The following is a 20890-nucleotide window of genomic DNA, read 5'->3' as shown; positions in this document are numbered from 1 at the left end:
GGTAATCCTAACCTATCCCGGTTGAGCCGCCTCTCCTGTCCTAGCGGTGTTCCCCACCCTATTCCGGGGTATTTCCTTTCTTATCACGGCGGTGTTCCCTGCCCTGTTCCGGCAATACCCCTCCCGCCTCACGGGTGCGACTAGTGGTGCGGGCGCTCGGCCGTTAGTGACGCAGCAGCTGCGGCGGCGGGGTCCGCGGCGGGCGGGTCGTTGCCGGCAAGGGGCGTCAGGCGCCTGGGCTAGCCATGACCGACAGCTCAGGTAACCAATAAGAGGCGGCGCAGAAGGAGGGGGCGCGCCGGTCGCAGCGCCGGTGCAGGCGCCGCCGCCGCTGCCCCATCGGGGGTCCGTTCCTTTGTGCGCATCGCGTCCCGCCCCGCTGCCGTGGATGCGGCCGCACCGCTGGAGCAGTAGTAGGCGGATGGGAAAGCACTGTGGAAAACGTCGCCCACTCGCCCGCGCCGCCGCCGCCTCATGCCGTGGTACCGTCCTGCCACCGGCTCGGGAACCTGCATGGCCGGGCATGGGGAGCGCTGTAAACTCGCCCGCCCCCAGGGCTAAGCCGCCGCTCGCCGCTTTGCGGCGGCTGCTCGCCGCACTGGGGCTGCTGCTGCTGGGCGCAGGTACCGGGAGTGTGGGGCTGGGAAGGACGGGTGCGCAGCTGTGTGCGCGCGCAGACGCGGGTCCTTTTCCTTCCCGTAGAGGCTCTCATGAGGCGGGATTCGCGAGCTGGGCCTGTGTAGTCCAGAGGAGAGAAGGCTGAGAGGCAATCTCGTTAATGCTTATAATAGCTCCATCTGAGAGGATGGTGCCAGATTCCTTCATTGGTGCCGAGCGACAGGAAGGAGGCTATAAACTGAAACACAAAAAAAGCTTCACCTCAACATGAGGAAAAACTTCCTTGCATTAAGGGTAGCAGAGCACTACAACGGGCTGCCTGCGAGGTCATGGATTTTCCTTCTCTCGAGGCATTCAAGCCCTACTTGAACACGTGCCTTTGTCACGTGGTCTAAGTGATCCTGCCTTGGCTGAGGGGTTGGACGAGATGATCCCCAGAGGCCCCTTCCAGCGCTAAAAATTCTCTAATTCTGTAATTTATTGAACTGTTTGATGACTGGACAGACTTGCTCAGCTAGCCTGATTTATTTGTGATTAAAATAGTATTACAAATACAACTGAACGGAAACAAAAGTTTTGATGCTTTGAAAGTCTGGCTCTAAATCCAGTATTCCCTCTGTCATTTTGCTTGGTATGGGTCTTTTTTATATATCTGAAAACACAGAAATTGATTGTTGTTGTTTTTGGGTTTTTTTTTCTGTATTCTGCAGAGGTATGTATGGCTTGCACAAAGAAATTTTCAGCTTACCTGCACAAGGCATGGTCATGCTTAGCTGTAGGTGGAGAGTTCCTAATTCTACTTCATGTTGTCATGGGATTTTGACAGATTTGTGTTAGCTACGCATCACTGGCAAAACATATTACCCTTGTAAATTCATAGTTTGGATATTCGGAGTAAGTCATGTGAATACTGACTCAGGAAGGTGAGCTAAGGGGCAGGCAAAGAAATTGCTGATATCCTCCCATCACTGGGTGCATTGAAGAAAGCAGCTATTTAGAAATGAATTATTCATTTGTTATTCAACCTATTTTCCACTTCTGACAGCTCAGAAGTTTCTCATATATTTCGTTTTCCCTTTTTTTTTTTTAACTCTTCCATGGGTCTTTGTGGCGTTCAAAACCTGCTTTATGACAGTGAGAAATTTCAGACAAATGTTCCTACAGATGAATTTTAGTAGATAGTTTTGCAGGCTTGGACAGCTATTGTATGAAGTTGTGCACCAGTTCTTTATGAAAGTCCATTTTCTCTTTGGATGGCAGGAAATGTGAGCTCTCCTAGACTGGGATCCCCCTGCTTTTAACCTGTGGGAAAAGTGTAGGTCTGTTGTCCTTAGTATGTTTTTTTCATTTAATTTTTGCTCTTGGTAAGTTCTTTGGTAAAAGTTACCTTTAGAAAGCTGATGTTAACTGCCATGAGAGTCTGGAATGATTTCAGATCATACCTGTGAGAGCTGTGGAGGAGACTGTAGAACTTTGGTTTGCTTGCAAGGATTTAACTGGTTTTTTTTTAATGGAAATCAGGTTATCAGATAAAATGTGACTGGTGTGCTCATGTAAGTTCAACTGTGTAGCAGTTGTATACATCTGATAATCACTTCAGACTTTTGTGGAGAGAGGGTTTTACTCCCCCCATCTTATGAATTTTGCTCTTTGAGGTACAGTTACTGCAATGTACAGGTGCGTTAGCTGAAAACTTGCACTTCAGAAAACTGTTTTTTTTCATGCTTTAGTTTCAAAAAAATAAGCAGTGAAGCTCTAGCTATGGCATTGCCAGGGAAATAAAGCAAACTGCTTGTTCGCTTATCTGCTCATTCTCCCCCACTCTTGTTTCTAGAAGAGAACTTGGCTTCTGCTTTATTCAGTCTAGTTTTTGTCAAAACATTTTTAGACTTATGTCTAACATCTAAACAATGTCTAAATAACATTACTTTGTTGTCTTTACCACATTCTTCTGAGGGGCAGAATTCTATATAAAAAGCACTTAAAAACTAAATGGAGGCTTCCTTATTGACTAAGTTATTAATTTAAAAACAGAATACCATGACCTTGGTATCTAGAAAGAAATGTGTGGCTTGTACTTGACAGGACCTAGTGCTCTTAATTTTCATCTAGACAATATGAAGTAATGGATTAAGACATCATGAGTCTCATCAGCCTCTGAGATATTCTCCATTGCTTTTATCTTTCAACCTCTTCTTTTTTAAAATGTAATGTTTCCCTAATGAGTGAACACTTTTAAGTTTCTTTCAAGTTGTTTTCTTATGGTTCTTGTGGGAGTGGAAAGGGGTATTGCCACTTAAGAGGTTTGCTTTATGTCTTTCTGCTGTCTGTTTCGTGCTTAGGTGACTGTGAGCTGCACACATCTTGTGGAATCCAGAAGTGCACCACTGATTTTGTATCCTTTACTACACATCTAAACTCAGCTCTTGAGGACTTTGATTTGGAGTTCTGCAAGGCCCTGCGAGCATACTCTGTGTGTACCTATCGCAATTCCAAAGTATGCCGTGGAAACCTAGTCTACCATTCTGCAGTGCTTGGGATCGGTGATCTCATGACCCAGAGAAACTGTACCAAAAATGGACCCACATCCTCCACCAACTCTGAAATAACCCATGATCCCTGCAATTACAGTGGCCACACAGAAGTGAGAGACCATCAAGGGGGAGAGAAGACATCTCCTCCTACTTACCTGTTTTGTGGCTTGTTTGGGGATCCTCATCTGAGGACTTTTAAGGATCACTTCCAGACATGCAAAGTGGAAGGTGCTTGGCCCCTTATAGACAATAAATACTTATCAGTACAAGTGACCAATGTGCCTGTGGTCCCAGGATCCAGCGCTACTGCTACAAACAAGGTAGAGATTATTTTTGTGTACTGTGCATGCATGAAGAAGTGAAAGGCAAACAGTTAAGTAAGTCATTTAGCCCTTAACAATGAAAAAGTGTATTAGCTTGAGAATCTTCTGTGCAGTAGTATAAAAAAATAAAACTCTTAGCATCTTTGTTAATGAGCATCAAACAAAACAGGTTATTTTCTTCCCTCTTCTCTTGTTTAAGAAAACCTGTGCGTATCAACACACAAGCCTGTAATGATACTGATGTAACACTTTAAAACAGTTATTGATTATTGTACATCTGTGACTGCCTCTGTACTAATTAGAAATTTGAAAAATCATACAATGCTTTGGGTTGGAAAAGAATTTAAAGATGTAAAGAATGTATGTTTAATGAATGAAGTTTAATTTTCTAAACTTCACAGCTATAACAGTAGGAAACAAATAATACTGAGAGTGGCACAAAAAACTGGTTACCAAAACACTGATGATTCAGAGCCAAAACAAGAGGGCAAACTGCAGAGAACTGAGAGAAGGTAGCAAGCTGAATGCTTGTGACAAGGACTTTAGTACCTGAGCTGTACTAAACAAACAGTGGCCTTAAAATTATGCCACGGATATTAAACCCTTGTTGAGACAGGGGAGACTTAAGATTGCAATCCTCTCAGATATTTTGAGGAGTCTAGAGTAGGAATACATCCACTAGTATTTAATAACTGATGCCATTTCTTTAACTTAAGAAAAGTCTGTGTCTCTTCCTGCTGGATGCAGGTAGCAAGTGAGTCCATCAATTACTGGATTTGAAGCTGATATTGTCACATATCTCTTTTGGAGTGAAAGGGCTTTTTTAAAAATAGTGTTAGTGTAGCTCTTGGATTGTCAAGCTACATCAGGCTGTATGTACACAGCTTCAAGACATTTACTAAGCAGTCACAAGTTTTTTTGTTACAAGGCAATATATAACTTTCAAAACCAACAGACAGTTGCCACAGGATTTATTTTACTTTTCTAACCTATCACCTTTACTTACTTCTACTGCACTGTGGCTATTTTTATCCAATGGGCTTCTAACTCACAGACATACATATGCATCTGTTATAACTCTGAACTCTTAGCTGATTCCATACAACTACACCCCTACATTATAAACACTTGAGCAGCTTACCAGTATAGTTTCTCATTTACTTAAGGCATATTCTCACCTACAACTATAGAAATAAAAATTTATAATTTTTCTGCTTAGTATCTGTGTTTTGTATTTTTACATGAATCTAAGCTTTTTCTAAGGCTGTAGATCAAACCCTTCTGTGTCTGATTCCCACAAGAAGATAAGTACAAGAACTCAACAGTTGAAAGTGTTGCTTTTGTTTAAGGCACACAAGCCTTAAACTTTCTACAAATACATTAGGGCCTTCTCTAGAAATGGTAGTTTTACAGCTCAGTAACATCATCTTTGAAAGGTTTTATATGTGCAGTGGAATTTAAGAAAGCTTTGTGGTCAGTGTACTCATCAGTACTGGCATCAGTAGGAGTGGGAGGATGAAGTTCAAAATTAAATGTGTAAATTTCTTTGGTTTAGTAATCTTACTATAGCTGATTTGTTTATTGTATCCTTAGATAAGCCTCTGGAAACCTTTATTTTTGTGTTTCAGCAAGCCTCACTGCAGAAGAGCTCTGTACCCAAAGAACAAGGCTGATACACTGATAATTTCAAAGATCTTTCTTTATGTGAAGATTTTGGCATTCGGATTTTTCCATCCTAACTTTAGAAAGGGCAGCTAATCACTAGTCTGTAAACAGTACTGCATAAGCAGCTGTGTGAAGGTGTTCTTGGGACCCAGAGTGTGAAAAGTACCATAGGTACATAAACATTTGTTAGAAATAACCATTTTCACTTTTTAATGCTCTCTGATACCTTGAGAATTTAAAGAGAGAAAGCTCTACAATGACATTTTGCTTCATCTCCATTTGCAGTAGGTTCTGAAGTATCTGTCAGTACCAGGGCATGATACTGAGATAGGAGTGTATGATAAGACAAAGCCCATGCAGCACTCTGGTTTTACTGATCTGGCCTATGGTTTAGGTGGATGTTGCCCAACAGACAACAGAATATTCAAAATCAGTGTATTGAGCTGCAGTGTTTAAATACAAGTATGTCCTTGGAAAATCTTAATGTCTCTGTTGATTCTCTCTTTAAAGTGTCCTTGCAACATACATGGAGGCCTTTATTCATCTAATAAAGCTCTCTAAAATCTAATTTCAGCTTTCTACATGTCTACAGCATCCATTGTTATTGTTAATCTTAAATTAGTGTGAAGGCTTCTTGTTCTTTCTCTGTGTTCTGAAATTGTGTGCATTTCATTCTAGTAAATGAGGGAGTTCTGGAGAGAGCAATTTGGTAGCTGCTTCCTGATCAATTTTGCCAGGTGTCTTGCTTAAATATTTTATGAAGCAGGTAGTTCAGTGTCTCATTAAAACAATGAGACTTCTTTTTGGCTCCAGTCTTGTTCAAGTGCTAAGGAAACTTAGAGTTTTACTTCTGTAGGTGTGTAAATTATTCTTCACAGAACAATGCAAGTGTGCTCAAGAAAATAGCAATGCCTCTTTGTCTGAGCAGGCTGAGATAGAAGTCTGTTTCATTCAAACTGTGTTACACAAAATAAAAGGCTTTTTACTGTATTATGGCCTGGATTATATGCAGAAATACTAATCATTTGAGAGACCTCGAATTTCTGTTCTGTAGGTTGCTGAGTGTACTTTACTAAGAGCAAAACTGTGAGGTCATCTTTACAGCAAAAGAGGCACTTGTGTGTTTTGTGGATTTTGGGCATAAGCATTCCTGCTCAGCTGTCATTCACAGACATCACTTTACTAAATTACTTGACTAAGATGGTCTTAAGGTATATAGCTGATACATCTCATGCTGTATAACTGGTTAATGCAAGGAAAAAACATTGGAAAAATCCCATCAGCACTAGTGAGAACATATGAAGTCAAAATAGTAAGTAGTGTCTGTGTTGTGAGACAAACACTGACAAAACATCCACCACCTGGGATGAGCCAATTACTGAAAATTAATGTAATATTTTTTAAGATATGTGTGTGTACTCCAAAGAAGAAATTGTTGCAATGGGAGGAGAGAGGTGGGAAGACTTGTGTCTTATAAAAATTGTATAGAGAGGTGAGACTAATGAGGCCAGAGGTTTTATTAAAATTGTTTGTAAATGGTTATTGATCTAATCTCTTGCTCTTACTTGAAAGGAGAGAAGCAGAAATAAAAGTTGTGCAGAAGTGTGTTGGTCTTACTTTAAATGAGAGAGGCAGAAATAAAAGTTATGCAGAAGTCCATTGGTTAACTGAAACTAAAATGTGAGGTTGCTGTGGAACAGATTTTAAGTTTAACCTTAGTTTAAAAATCCCTTCTGATATGTTTTGAAGTTTTTGAGTGAGTCTCATAGCAGAATTCCTAAATTGTAGACTGTAACTAATTTGATTAATCAGTTAATGATGAAAATAATTATTAAAATATTTATTCTTGGTGCAAAATGTCTTTTACCTTTTCAGTAAGTTATTCCCTTCTAGTCATTCTTTCTCTACAGGAAGTAGCACATCTGTTTGTAATACTTAGATGTGATTTCTCATTCTAATTTTTGCTTTAGGAAAGCTGCTAGACACTCCACATTTCATCTGCCATATAGCTTAGTTATTCCCTTCAAGTAAGACTTGAGGAGGACCTCAAGGATACTTAAGGAGGACCTGCTTTTTCTTCTGTTGTGACCTACTCCAATAAGTAGAAAGGATTAAAAGGCTAGTTCTTATCTTTAAAAAAATAATTAATTGCCTTATGCTAATGATTTTGATGTTGAAAGTCACTCACTCTTCAGAGGCACATCTTTGGGTATCTTTCAGTTCTGCATTTTCTCTGTAGCACAGTGGATTCAAAGTGTCAAATCTCCCAATTCCTAGGATTAATGTATCCAGGATCTCTAAGCTGTTATTTGACTAGTTGTTCTTCTTGGTTCTGATTATACCTTTCCCTGATTTTGCATGGTCCCATTCTGGTTTTGCCATAGTTGCCAGCATTGTGGGAATTACTTGGTCCTTACACTTCTCCGCCATTGCAGGAGGCATTCCAAAGCGTTAAGAAACTGTGAGGCAGGAGGTAGTTTTTATGCTTAATTAAATATAAAGTGTTTTCCTTTTCTGACCTCAAGGCTGTTGCTACATGCTAATAGTCTTGCTTCCAGACCAAAAAAAAAAAAAAAAACAAATTTAACATTTGCCATGTGATAAAAGGCTGCTTTAAGCATGTGTACAGGCTGTTTTCCTTAGGCATGAGTTACAGACAACTGTCAGGTTTTAAGGTAGTGGGCAGTTCCAGACATATCAGGTACAAAATGGAAAAGGAATTGAGACAATGATTTCTTTCCACTAACTTTACTTATCTTTTTTCCCTCCCCCACAGGTAACTATTATCTTCAAATCATACCAAGACTGCACAGATCAGAAAGTATATCAAGCAATGACTGATGACTTGCCTGCAGCTTTTGTTGATGGTACAACAAGTGGAGGAGATGAGCACACCAGGAACTTGCACATTGTGGAGAAAGTTGGTGGCAAATATATTGAGATGCATGCAAGGTACATTGGGACCACAGTGTATATCCGCCAGCTTGGGCACTACCTGACCCTGGCCATTCGCATGCCGCAGGAGCTCGTGATGGCCTATGAGGAAAGCCAGGATCTACAGCTCTGTGTGAACGGCTGCCCTTCCAGCGAACGTATTGATCAGAGTGACCACTTGCCATTGCCTGTGATAGGAAAGCTTCTTTCTTGGGGTGCTGTGTCTCATGCCCGCTCAGGGTACACACTAGAAACAGCCACCACCAAATGCCATGAAAAGATGCTTGTGAAGGACATCTATTTTTACTCATGTGTATTTGATCTACTTACCACTGGCGATGTCAGCTTCACAGCTGCTGCTCACAGTGCCTTGCAGGATGTGGAGGCACTGCACCCCAGGAAAGAGCACTGGCATATCTTTCCCAGAAGTGGAAATGATGGTGTGGGCAGGGATAGCAAATTCTTTGTCAGTATTGGACTTCTATGCTTGATCGTTGTTGCATAATTGTAAGAATTTTTTTTTAAACTCTAACAAAAAAATTTGAAATATATATTGTCATAATATATTGAGTAAAGAGGAATATATATGTATATACCGTGTATATGAAGGGATGTTTTGTCTTGGGGCACCAGTCAGAGAGGATGTTAACTGTTTTCATGTATGTTTGATTCAGTATTCTATGCATCTATTTGTTTTACAGTTGTTGAAAAGTTTTAGTGTTCCTGCATTGAGACCTGATAAAAAGCACTTTATTTTTTACACATTAAATATATGTGTGTATCAGAGTAACTATGTGTTACACATTAAATACTCAGTACTCTTTCTTCTCTAAGTACTTCATTTAACTCATTTTTTTAAACTGAATTAACTTGTGGGTTTTCTCAAGAGACCTTTAGTTAATGCCAAACATGTATATTTTGAAGTTGTTCTGTGGCGAGAGCTTAAACTTAGAGGGAACACCTTTTTTTTTTTTTTTTTTTTTTTTTTCTCCCCCTCCACAGGCCCTCCAGTTGTCTGTGTTATAGAAGGCTACGGATGTGTATTTTTTTCATGCTTGGAAACCCACAATGTATCAGTCTTTGCAAAATGTTGTAGGTCTGGTTCATCAGTATACCAGTAAGTATTTGTGTGTGTATAAAAGAGTGGCTGTGCAGTGTGTAATATTTTAAATTATTATAGTAGAAGAATAGTTTTACCCCCTCCCCCTCCTCCCCGCTGAGGAATGTCAGTAAAGTGATATAAGTGATCCCTAGTGGGGTGCACAGAAATTGGAGATACAGACCACATACTGGACAGGTAATCTATAAATAAATTCTCAGTTTGTCTCCTAGCCAAATAGGATGGATAGGATATTGGATAGCTATGTGCTGAATACAGTTGTTATAATTCTTGCAGATGCTTGTTTCCCTCTGCTATGTAAGATGTGTAAATTCATTATCAGCAGCTTCAAACCAGGCCAGTGTATTGAAAGAGATGAGTTTATTGAAAGAGATGAGGAAACTAAGATGAAGAACCATTTCCTCAGGATCCGACTTGCACTTTGTAATGTTCGCAGAGATACAAGAATTTTAACACAGGGATCTGTGTTACTGTTGCATCCCTCCTGAAAGCATTTTAAAAATCCTCTTTTCAAGTGATTGGAGAACTTTCAGACTAGAAGAACCCTGGAACATAAAATTATTTTCTTTAAAGAATAGGTGAGGAAATTAGAATAAATGATACAGAAAAGTCCACAAGATTACAGAACTTAGTGTAACAAGATGATCTGCTAAATAGATATGGAGTATTTCAGCTGCAAGGCTAATCAGTGTGAAGGTACATTGAAAGTGCCAAAACTTAAAAGAAGTTATGTCAGATATATACGAAGAAATACACACCTAATAAACCTAATCACAGCTGTGAATGTTGTGAACTGTTGCTTCACTAAGCTTGTATTACAGCTGGAATTTGAAGTATGTGAGAAATAATCTTATCAGAGAAATGAATTGTGGAAATTGCTGTAGAAGGCAAAAGGAGCTTTAAATATGTATATGTTTACTGTACACAGAAGGCAGATGTCATACTCACAGGGGAATGTCTTAACACCACAAGCTCTGTAGAAGGCTGTGTAATGTGATGATCAGTATTTTAATGCAACAGGCAGTCAGCCATTACCGATGCAATCTGTTTGCTGGCCTGTGTCTCAAGCTACTGTTGGATATCAGTGGCTTACTCAAAAGGGTTTTTTAAGTATCTTCTAGAACACTCTTAACCATATTCTAACAGAGCGTCTAACAACTGGTGATGATAGTTCTCTGTAGTTGTGGAGTCTGACAACTTCCTTAGTAAGCATCTTGAAGGATTAGCAGATCCTAATCCTTTATTTTGTGTATACAGAAGGCTCTTAAACAAGTGTATTAGAATTAGGAGTCTCAATTGCCTGTCAAACCAAAAATTCTTTTTTTCTTCCTGGAAAACCTATCTGGAAGAAAAATGCGCATAGAGCATCTGTTAAGTGGAACACAACTGAAGAGTACAGCCTTTTGTTCTTATGGTCAAGTTGCAGATCTTCAGTGTTGCATTTCCTTTCAGATTACTGCTATACTGCCAGAAAATAGATTACCAATTATTTACATTCTCCTACTTTAGCATTATGACTACCATGCATTTGTTTTATGACTTTTGAGGCTGTGCCAGTGTCTGTTTACTTATATACACTTTAAAGGCTTTGTACTGCCTAATGAGAGTTTCGTTAGTTGACATGTTTTGAAAAAAAAACTAGGAGCATCATGGCTTTCAGTGACACACAGCACAGTTTAAAATCTTGCATTCATTTTCTTCATGTAAATATAGCTATGGTCTTTTACACTGAAATTTTCATGCTTTGGTTATTTAATGCTTATGTATATCTTGACTGATAAAATTCTTTTGCATCTTTCCCTGTTACAGCTATTGAAGACTGCTATCTATACAGTATCCAAACAGAACTTAGTAACAATCCCCTTTTTTAGCAGTATTCTGTGTTTTTTACAAGGTAAGCATTCTCTGTATTGTGCTGCTACTTCTCTTCAACTATATTCAAAGCAAACAGGGATTGTGGGGATCAGTGTTGTCCATTAGATTTTATAGTTCTCATTAATTACCCTATTATGAAGAGCAACATTGCTACAGATCAAATACAAACATGCAGGTGAATTTGTGATGCTGATGTACAACAATTGCATCTGATCTGATTCAGAATTCTATGTTTGTAACTGAACTTTGTTGACATTAAAAGCTGCTATTACTAAATTAACTGTGAAGAGTAAGATTGATTACAGTCTTTGTGGAGGGGTATATATAAGAACACATTAACTAGATATAAAAAAAAGTATGTCATATGGGGTGTGCCAATACCTTATTTATAGGAATTATTTTACATTTATTTTACAATTACATTATTATATTATTTTACAATTATTTTAAAACTTAATATCCACTTCTGTCTACACTGTAACAATAGAAGAATATTTATTTACACAAAATATGTACCCGTCATTGATTTAGCATGTGCTGAGGGCTGGATCTACAGAAGGTTTGTATGTCTAGTTAGTTTGTGAAGTATCTAAATCCAAAACTGAAACACACAGTAAAGTCTTTTCAACTTAAACCCAGATGTTTCCCTGGGATCTCAAATTCTTTTCTTAGTCCAGTGAGCCCCCTTAAAAAAAACCTGTATTTTGCAGCTGAGCAGAGAAAATGAAAGCAGTCTTGAGAGTTGCACCTGCACCCCAACCAGAGTCACATGTTGGTCATCTGCCTGGTTTACTTGCAGGACCTTTTGGGCAGGTTTCATTTGCTCACTCATGTTTGACAGGTGATGGTGGAGTTGTTTATAGTGGTGATGAGCATTCTTGCTGGAGTTTGGGAGAGGCAAGTTGAAATTCCTCTTCTGCCTTGGTCTTTCACATCTTTTGAGTAATAGCTGGGAGCTATTACTGAATAACGTAATTTTGTGGTATTACAGGAGGATAGCTTTATCCAGACTTAGGTCCAGAGGTCTTAAGTTCCTCATTCCTTTCTTCCCACATACAGAGTTTCTATTTTAACTACAAAAGCTCTATTGTAACTACAAAATTACATTTACCATACTATTAAAATGTTAATACAGCACTTCTAATCAATATAACAGAATACATAGTATTCAATTTAATATTTGCAAAAAGGCAATAATAAAATAAGCATTATTCACAGTCTATACAATACAGGTAGCAACTTATCAATGCTAGAAATAGGGAAACCCAAATCCAGTAGCTAATTTTAAGTGATGCGTGAGATTACTTTCCAAATACTTCAATTACTGCAATAAATAACTAGCTCTGTTGCAAATAAAACACAGTGGAGGTCTAAGAGTACTGCAGTAATAAAAGCTCTCTGATTGTTTTCTCATGTGATCAGTGTCACATAATTTTTCAGCCATAATTTGTGTGCTTATTTTGAAAGACAGACTTGCCTGATGAAAAACCTGTATCAAATAAATAATATGTAATGTTCAAGTGTGTTATTCAGGCTTCAGCCTTAGTGCTTGAACTCAATATAGATCTAAATTCTATTTGTCAAAACATCTCAGAAGTGTTGCAGCAGTGATTTCCAAAGTTTTCAAGAAACACTGACAGTGAAGTTGTGGGATGGAAATTTGGGGTATAAAAATAGGTTCACTCAGTACCAGGCTGGGTTTGGACACTTCAAGTTTGCATAGCAGGCATAAGAGGACTCGCAGCACCCTGGAACACCATTTCCTTTACAGTCGTCTATCTGGCATACAAGAAATGTACACTTACCTGACTCCCTCACAGGCATGCAGAGACTGTCAGCCTTCCAGCAAAGCCCTTCTTTTTGTTAGTGCAAACATGGGATCAGCTGTGGTAATGCCTCAATCTTAAGAGTAGTTTTTGAATAGGTTTATGAAGATGCTACAAATAATTTAAAAATCATAATTATTTTGCTATGCAAGGTTCAGAAATAGTTTGGTTTTTTTAATCAGGACAACAGCAATTCTTACATCTTTATGCAAATTAACAATCACTAAATTTCATCTTTTATGCCAAATTTTTCACTTGTTAAAAACTTTAAAAATAAAAAGAATAAAATAATTACCAATAAATGGATAGGGCTATGGGCCTGGAAAATGCATGCTATAATGATTGGTTTTGTGTTGGCCATATCCAAATACACCATGGAAGTTTAAGGATAGGTGGACCAGAAGGTACTTACCATTACTCAGGTGTTCTCCACTTATATCTTAAGTAGGTAAATGGAACAGAGAGGGAAAAAGCTTAAGAAGCAAACAACAAATTCCATGAACTTTCTCTTCATTCTGCTCGTATCAGCATCCCACACATCTATGTATTCCTTAGCTACTGCTTCTGGACTGTTTTCACAAATAAAAGATTCAGCATAAAATTTTAAGAACAAAACTTCTGAAAATGTCAGGTGCAGCCACTCTAGTTTGTTGGAAGAATGAAGACTAAAGTGCCAGCACACACCTGTCCCAACAGAGTTCAGTAAAACAAACCTTGTTTGGTACAAATGGCTATCTCATACCAGGCATTACTATTTTAACATTCTTTACTACTCTCTAATAGAAACAAGAAATTGTCTAAATTGATTTCTGTGTAATTCCTAAGTAATGGTGAGGTAATTTCTTACCAAAAAGAGCTATTGTACTGAACACAACACTAGGCCTAACATTGGAGATGGAAACAACTCCTTTGAACTGCTTGGATACCAGGGTACTTTCCTGGGATTTTGTATTATAAGTGGAGCTCTCCAGCTACACAATTACGGCTATGAAATGGATAAGATATGTCTGTGTATGACAAACTATCACACAGGGACAAAACAAGCCAATCAAGCTTCAAAAGGGCATCAAAGATACCTGTCCTAGGAGCAGTGTCTCAAAGGGAGGTCAGGGCGCACTCCTTTCATAGGAGTGTCGTGTCAACACCACAGTGTTAACATGACACTCCTATGAAAGGAGTGCAAATCCTTCAGTGAGTGGTGCCCTAATGCACTTTTGCAAGTCTTGTTGATTGTGATGAAAAACTCTCAAACTAGCAATTGTCTGAATGCTGCTCTGACACCACAACATATGTGTAGAGGATCTGAATGGGGGAAAACATAGAGCAACTGTGATAAGGTAAATTATGATCACATCATCACCCTTGACAACTAACAGCAACCAGAATATGCATTTCTCTGTCCCTAAAACTTTAAGGGCAGTAGTACGGTTTTTAAACTGCTTTTTCATACTTAACCACCCTACTCTGTTTGGGTGGTACTAGGAGTGGTAGACTAAGACTTCTAAGACTTCCATGCATGGTAGATGAAATGCCTAAGCCTTTATCAATAGCCACATGAGGACTTCTCTTGCAGGCCTCAGAATTATTACTTCCCAAAATCTTTGACAAACAGGCAACTTTAGTATCTGATGGATGCTTCAGAACTGGACACACTCCTTGAAGACTTTTCAGTAAAAGTAAGCAAAAGAAGGATCAAACCTACATTTAGACTGAATGATAAATGGGTCATTTGCAGAGAATATGGGATTGAAAACTAAGATACAGCGTAACAGGCATTACCAGCAATAAAGACAATTTCCATCATCAAACTTCAAATACTTACAACATAATGGAAGCCAGAGGGGAAAAAATTAAACTATTGCAAATGTGATCTGTGTATTTGTAAATATGACTGAGCAAAAGTTATAGTTACAAAGCATAAGGAGACTAATTCCCAAAGATTGACATCAAAGTCATCAAGTATTTCAGAGACCTGAGGGACCTTTGGTGAAAATATATCATATCCACACTGATGGGAGAACCAGGCTCTGTGGGAATGTCCTGTCTATGCTCTAGGATGCAACTGTGTGCTTCCCAACCTGGAAGAATTATGTCTGTGGCTGGAAATGCTCAGACTTCTACGTTTCCACCCTTGGAAGTGGAATGTGCATAAACAATCTTATCAGACTCTGCTGCCTAAACACTATTCAACAGTCAAGCTTGAAACCAGAACCACTCCAACACCTCAGCTCCTGTCAAGATGAAAAGTTAAGAAATTAAGCAGCTAAGAAATTAACCAAGTCCCAGCCTACACTAAAAGAGCAGCAACTATTTAATGTGCAGCAACTGTGCCTATAGTAAGATCCTTAGACATATTCTGTGGTCAGATTGTGGTTCTATATGGAAATGCTTCCACATAAACCTGCTTAATTGGAAAAAATATTCCATATTGCAGGAGCAGAGAAAAACTGCAGCAGCAGATGCAGCTCCTGCCACCTGATGCTAGTCTAGGTACAGTCTCTATTTATCACCAGGATTAAAATTCAGTACTTTTAATGTTTTTATGGTAAACCTTGGGAAAAGTAACACAGTATAGAAAAACACAGCAGAAAACTACAAGACCCACACGTCCTTTTAGTTTAAATTTAATTTGTCAGATAGAAGTTATCTATGTACAATCAGTGTGCATTGTAACAATTCTGTCAATAAAGTAATAATTCAAATCTTCTAAAATATTAACTACCTGCATAGCACATTTGACATTATTGCCCATGTTGAAGAGGGAATATATGATTTACAATTAATTTTGATTGATTTCGATACTGAACTGTTCAGGTATTTGACAAACCTCCTTTAAAACCAATGCACCGGGAAAGCTTTCCAGAGCACTGTTTAGCTAGATATTTCTTACCATTTCATTACAAACAATCACAACACTAACAGCTTAATACAGAAAAAAAAAAAAAAACCCAAAAAACAACACAAAAAAACCCAACAGAAAACCCCAAATAACAAAAAAACCCTGCCAAAACAAACAAACAAAAAACCCCATGAACCCCACCAACCCAACAACAAAAAAACAAAAACAAAAAACCCCCAAAAAACTCCACAAAATCACAAACCAAAACATATATCTAAAGTATCAAAAAAGAGAGCACTAAATGCACTAAAGTTGCCTTTCCCCATTTTTACATTCTGAACAGTGACTCCATCAAATTCTTTTATTGAAACATGTACATACACTGAGTTTCATAACTGTGACAAGAAGTCCTGAGTTGGTGGGGAAAGGAACAGTCAAAAAAAGCCTGAAGGGGGAGAAAGGTCATTTAATAAATTTACAACAATTTACAGCCATTTGTTTGTGTTTTGCTTTTCTTTTTTTTTTTCCTTTCCTTCTTTTTTTTTTTTCTGTGGTGTGGTTTCTTTCTTCTTGTTGTTTGTTTTGTAAAAAGGCATTGTAACTGATCACAAACAGGAGAAATCCTGGCTATTTTACAGTTATAGGTAGAGAATTTAAATATTCAAGCTTGTGATGCAAAGCGGCAAAGTGGTCGCAGTGTACAATGTAAACAAGTAGCTTTGGAAAGTGAACAAAGTCCTTGAGAGTTCTTTACTAAGAAAAACAAATATTCTCCCCATTCCCTCCTGAAATATGAGCACAGGTCAGTGTTTAAAAGTTCATTTACAAACATAACTTAAAACATTATCAGCCTCAAACCACTTTGACACGAAGAGTGTTATACTAAGATCCAGTCTGAAATGGGCAGTGTTGAGGTCCCTGTAAAAGTAAACATCTTCCATTTCTTAAAAAAAAGTGCCACAGCATTTGCAGCACAGTGCAGCATAAACTTTAAATACAAAAATATTTTTCTTCTGTTGGGATAATAGACCTTGCATCCTGGAAAGACGTAACAATACTGCTACTGATAGAATATCCCTTCTGTATCTTTCAAGTCATGTAAGGCAATTATTGTGTTAATTTACTGTATATGGCTAAAAGAAAGTCCAGAAATATCAGTTTTTGTTATGTTTTCCGGCTACTCCATGTATGTTCAGGTGTACTTTTGTGATCTGATGAATGTTCAAATGGAGATCTGTGACCTAGGGGAGATCTTGAACCATAAGGAGACCTCTGATCTAGTGGTGACCTTGGACCACTACCTGAAGCTCTGTGGTCCATTTGCCAGTCTGAGTGGTACCTGTAATCTCTGGGAGATTTATGATGGCTGTACTCGGAAGAGGAACGGTGATCTGAATGTATCCTGTGGTCTGAATGGGAACGGTGATCCAAATGAACACGGCTGTCTTTTAGACTCCCTTCCAGGCTTGACCTGTGGTCTCTGTTCCTGTAGTCATCTAACTTCCTATGTTTACTATCACTGTAGTATCTAAAAAATAATAACTTAATTGTATTAGAGTTACTGGTAACAGCAAAAGCTACAATTATGTAAAACTGACAGAAAAGCATTAGAGAAAGATCATTGTTGCAATTTTGTGTTACTCAGAAAAGATTGGTACAAGCATAACTACAAAAACACAAAGGGAACTCTGACCAAATTTCAAAATTGCAGAAGAAACTCACCTGTCTTGTTTGTAATGATCCCAGTCTCTGTGATCTTTTCCATTGCTGAAGGCTGAATAGGGCCTTTTCCTAGAGTCATTTTTCTTGTAAGCGTCTCCCTGATGTCTGTCCTTATGATGATCATGGTATTGTGACAGATGTCTATCAGAGGAATAGCTGTCCCTGCTACTGTCATCATGGTTTGTATTCTCCTTCAGTCTTTCCACATCTGTTTAATAAAGCACAGGTTAAAAGGAAGTATCGTAACATTTTTACTTCACCTAATTCAAACAGCATTTCTACCTGTCAGCGGTAAACCAGTATGAAATAGATACCATTTAAAAGAAACAAGATCTAAATAGTGGAAAATCAAATGCATTAATGCCAGTGAACAGAAGAAAATCTCAGATTTAAGTGGAAAGCAAGCTAGAATGCAGGTGCATAGGACTTGGAAACTGAACTTCTAAACCTCTCTATTCAGTCTATGAATCTGACTGTCCAAATGGGCAGTGAGTAGAGGGTATCTTCAAGTAGAGCAATATTGGATAGAATCGCAGCAATTTCCTTTCTAAGACGAGATAGACTTAATATAAGTAACAGTTTTAAAGAAACGCCTTGTTAGCAAAAGAATTTCAGTGGTATTCCTAAAATTCATGGTTGTTGATTTTAAGTCCATGACAATATACTTGGAAGTTCAGTAACACAAGATTAAATAAAGCACTATATTCATAAAAGCAGGTGTGAGATCATGTGGGGAAAAAATCAGTGTTATTCACAAGAATAAAAGACAGCCCTGGTAACTAATGACTGTGAGCCCCTATCAGACTGTGACTGACTAATAAACTGCTTTCTTTCATTATAGTGATACTGCAACAGCTACAAACAGTCTCAGAATTTCCGAGTTTACAGGTTTTAAGTAGACCTCTTGCCCTCTCTTAAATTTAACATAAAAATTGGGGTTTTTTTAAAGGATGCTTAATTAACCTGGTAAGTACCAATTTCACTCTGCACTCTGTTGGATTTCATCAGCAAATGAGTGAAGCTTTTTGAATTATTCTATCATTATAGACCTTAACACATTTCTGTATGTGGAAAACAGACCCAGAAGACACGGGAAATTAAATAAACATGAATACTTAAGGTATTTAATACAAGAATATAATTAAAAGTTTCTTACCTGGATTTCTAATTACATGTGTATTCACATGACTGCTAATATTCTGATCATTGTGTTGCTAAAAGAGGCAAATACATTGGTAAATATAATTATTGGTAAAACCCAAAGTTTATTTGAATACATTAGAAAAATACTCTATCAAAAGAGACTACTATACTGCAAATACAAATACTAACTTGAAGTCTATTACCATGTTCTTTATAATCCTCTAACAAAAGTTATAATAACTAAAATATATATTTGGGTATTTCAAAAGGATGTGAAAATATTACCTGAGACTCTTGACGTTTTTTGATTGCATGTTTATACAGTTTGTGCAGCTTTCTGGCATCAAATTCTGTAAACTTAGAGACAAAAATCCACAAATTTCTGAGGAAGAAGAAAAGAGAAGTTGTAACTCTTTAAATTTCTTTTCTCTCTATTATGTAGCAGAACATGGATTTGACTTGAAATTATTTGAATACCACTTCAGTAAACCTGAAATTCTATATAATCCACACAGTATTGCCAAATTGCACAAGAGGTGTTGTAAATAAAATATTTGAAAAACTGATTCCTTTAACCATTTTTCACTTTTTAATATTTATTTTAAGTACTTGAGAGTGTGAAGTGCATAGACAGTAGTACTAATTAGAATTGTTACATTTTTATGAAATGCTTATTAAAAACATAGCTATGAATTTATATATATATATTCTGAAAATCTGTTTGAATTCTGAGTATTTAGCAGTCTGTAAAAAAGAAAAATTTAAATACCTAGCCTTTTCTTCTATGATGACCGGTAAAGTTTTTTTAACAGATACTGATTTTTTTAGTAAAATTTGCAGGTGGAATGCTTAGAAAAGTCTACAGAATAACAGTGTTCAAAAATATTTGAAGTGTGGAGGTTCACAAAGCAACAGTATGCTCCTTCACTGTGATTATTAAATATGATAATTCCTGTCCAGAAGCTTGCCTAAGTAGGCAACCAGTCAAGGGTATGTTTGATGAGACCATTCTGACTTTATATAAACTATACTACTTCTTACCAAATATACCTGAAATAAGTATTCTATCTACACATAGTATCATAGCATTATTATGAGTAACAACTCTATGAGAAGTTTCAGCTTAAAATAATAAATAATTTTCCAAAACCGAAGACATGGGTCTTGTTTTGGTATCTCAGATCACCTTACTATTTTCAAGTAAAGGAAGTAAAATCAGCAGAAGCATATTACACTAACAGAATTCTTCAAGAAAATGCAATACTTAAGAATTTGATATATATAATCACAGGATGTATTTTCAAGCATAAACTGAAGATTCCAACAAACGTAAGTCAAATTGCATTAAGAACTTATCAATGAACTACAAGACCAATCTTTTTTTCTTAGTTCTTTTTATACTGTCACCTGATATAGATGCAAACTCTTCCCTCAGTTCTGAAGTGCATCTGAGTACATTATGATAAATACTTGTTATCAACTAGTAGTTAATACATAATAAGTAATTTCATTTTAGAGTACATTTTAAAAAAAGAAAGAATTCTACAACTTAGACTCATATATTCAACACAATTTTAGAACTGCATATTTTCAACACAAATTATTAAAAACCAAAAATGACCTGAAGTTGAAAAAACAGATCTTTAAAGGTAAGAATGGTTTTGACTAAACACAGTGACAGTGACAAGTCCCCAGTCAGTGTTAAGCAGAGAGATGTCTCCACCCTCTGGACAAAATACAGGGCTCTGCATCAATGTTAAAAATCAATCCAATCATTACAGGTCAGAACAATATATAATCACCTTTTAATAGACTCCTATTTAAAACAGCAGAAAGATAAAAGAAAGAGGGGAAAAATAAACAGGAGAAATAACTAAAACGTACTCTTCTCAATGGAACCAATTGTAGATTTCCATTTTTCAAGTAAAACCCAAGAAGATAACTTACTTTCTCCACTGTTTAATCTGTTCAGGATTTGTGTACTCCTTTAGACATTCAGTAATATGATCCCCAATTTTGATAAGACACTGTCTAGTATGTTCTAGCTGTTCTCTTTCAGAAAGGCCCTTCTCTGGTCGATCAAGCTGTTTCAATGCTGCCTTGACAGGTCTCATTCTTTCTTTGCACTGTGAAATGGAAAAAAGGAATGTATTGATTCAAAATAAAAAAATGTATTCTAAAGCATGACCCACCTATTACTGTGATACATAACCACAAGTGAAGACAGTACTGTTAGAAGTCAAATGAATTACAAGACCTCCTCAGAGGTCATATAAACATTTTACATGTTC

The 20890-nt window shown here is 37.5% G+C and overlaps 2 protein-coding genes across 4 annotated transcripts in view; one reads left to right on the top strand and one right to left on the bottom strand.

The window, feature by feature from the left end:
• Nucleotides 1-285: 285 nt before the first annotated feature.
• On the top strand, nucleotides 286-8907 carry RGMB (repulsive guidance molecule BMP co-receptor b). The gene is made up of 3 exons (XM_021546227.2): nucleotides 286-623; nucleotides 2961-3472; nucleotides 7917-8907. The coding sequence occupies exons 1-3, from the start codon at nucleotides 389-391 to the stop codon at nucleotides 8577-8579; spliced, it is 1410 nt and encodes a 469-aa protein (XP_021401902.1). The 5' UTR covers nucleotides 286-388; the 3' UTR covers nucleotides 8580-8907.
• A 6596-nt stretch (nucleotides 8908-15503) lies between these two features.
• The window catches only part of CHD1 (chromodomain helicase DNA binding protein 1), a 54937-nt gene continuing 49550 nt past the window's right edge, over nucleotides 15504-20890 (bottom strand). For all 3 annotated transcript variants that reach the window (XM_021546224.2, XM_021546226.3, XM_077790208.1), the window contains 5 exons: nucleotides 20547-20725; nucleotides 18885-18981; nucleotides 18613-18670; nucleotides 17457-17664; nucleotides 15504-17262 (listed from right to left, as the gene is read on the bottom strand). In XM_021546224.2, the coding sequence (XP_021401899.2) occupies nucleotides 16899-17262; nucleotides 17457-17664; nucleotides 18613-18670; nucleotides 18885-18981; nucleotides 20547-20725 (906 nt within the window). In that variant the 3' untranslated portion in view covers nucleotides 15504-16898. The remainder of the gene's footprint in view (nucleotides 17263-17456; nucleotides 17665-18612; nucleotides 18671-18884; nucleotides 18982-20546; nucleotides 20726-20890) is intronic.

This window comes from Lonchura striata, chromosome Z (genome assembly GCF_046129695.1).
Source record: "Lonchura striata isolate bLonStr1 chromosome Z, bLonStr1.mat, whole genome shotgun sequence".
NCBI classification, from domain to species: domain Eukaryota; kingdom Metazoa; phylum Chordata; class Aves; order Passeriformes; family Estrildidae; genus Lonchura; species Lonchura striata.
The sequence above is the reverse complement of the archived record's forward strand: the minus strand, read 5'-3'. Positions and strand labels throughout refer to the sequence as shown.

What these genes read in the sequence shown, in the direction of transcription:
- RGMB (XM_021546227.2), top strand. Translation starts at nt 389, where the DNA reads ATGCGGCCGCACCGCTGGAGCAGTAGTAGGCGGATGGGAAAGCACTGT. An exon ending in GCTGCTGCTGCTGGGCGCAG is followed by an intron (nt 624 to 2,960) that starts GTACCGGGAGTG and finishes TTTCGTGCTTAG; the next exon opens with GTGACTGTGAGCTGCACACA. An exon ending in GCGCTACTGCTACAAACAAG is followed by an intron (nt 3,473 to 7,916) that starts GTAGAGATTATT and finishes CCTCCCCCACAG; the next exon opens with GTAACTATTATCTTCAAATC.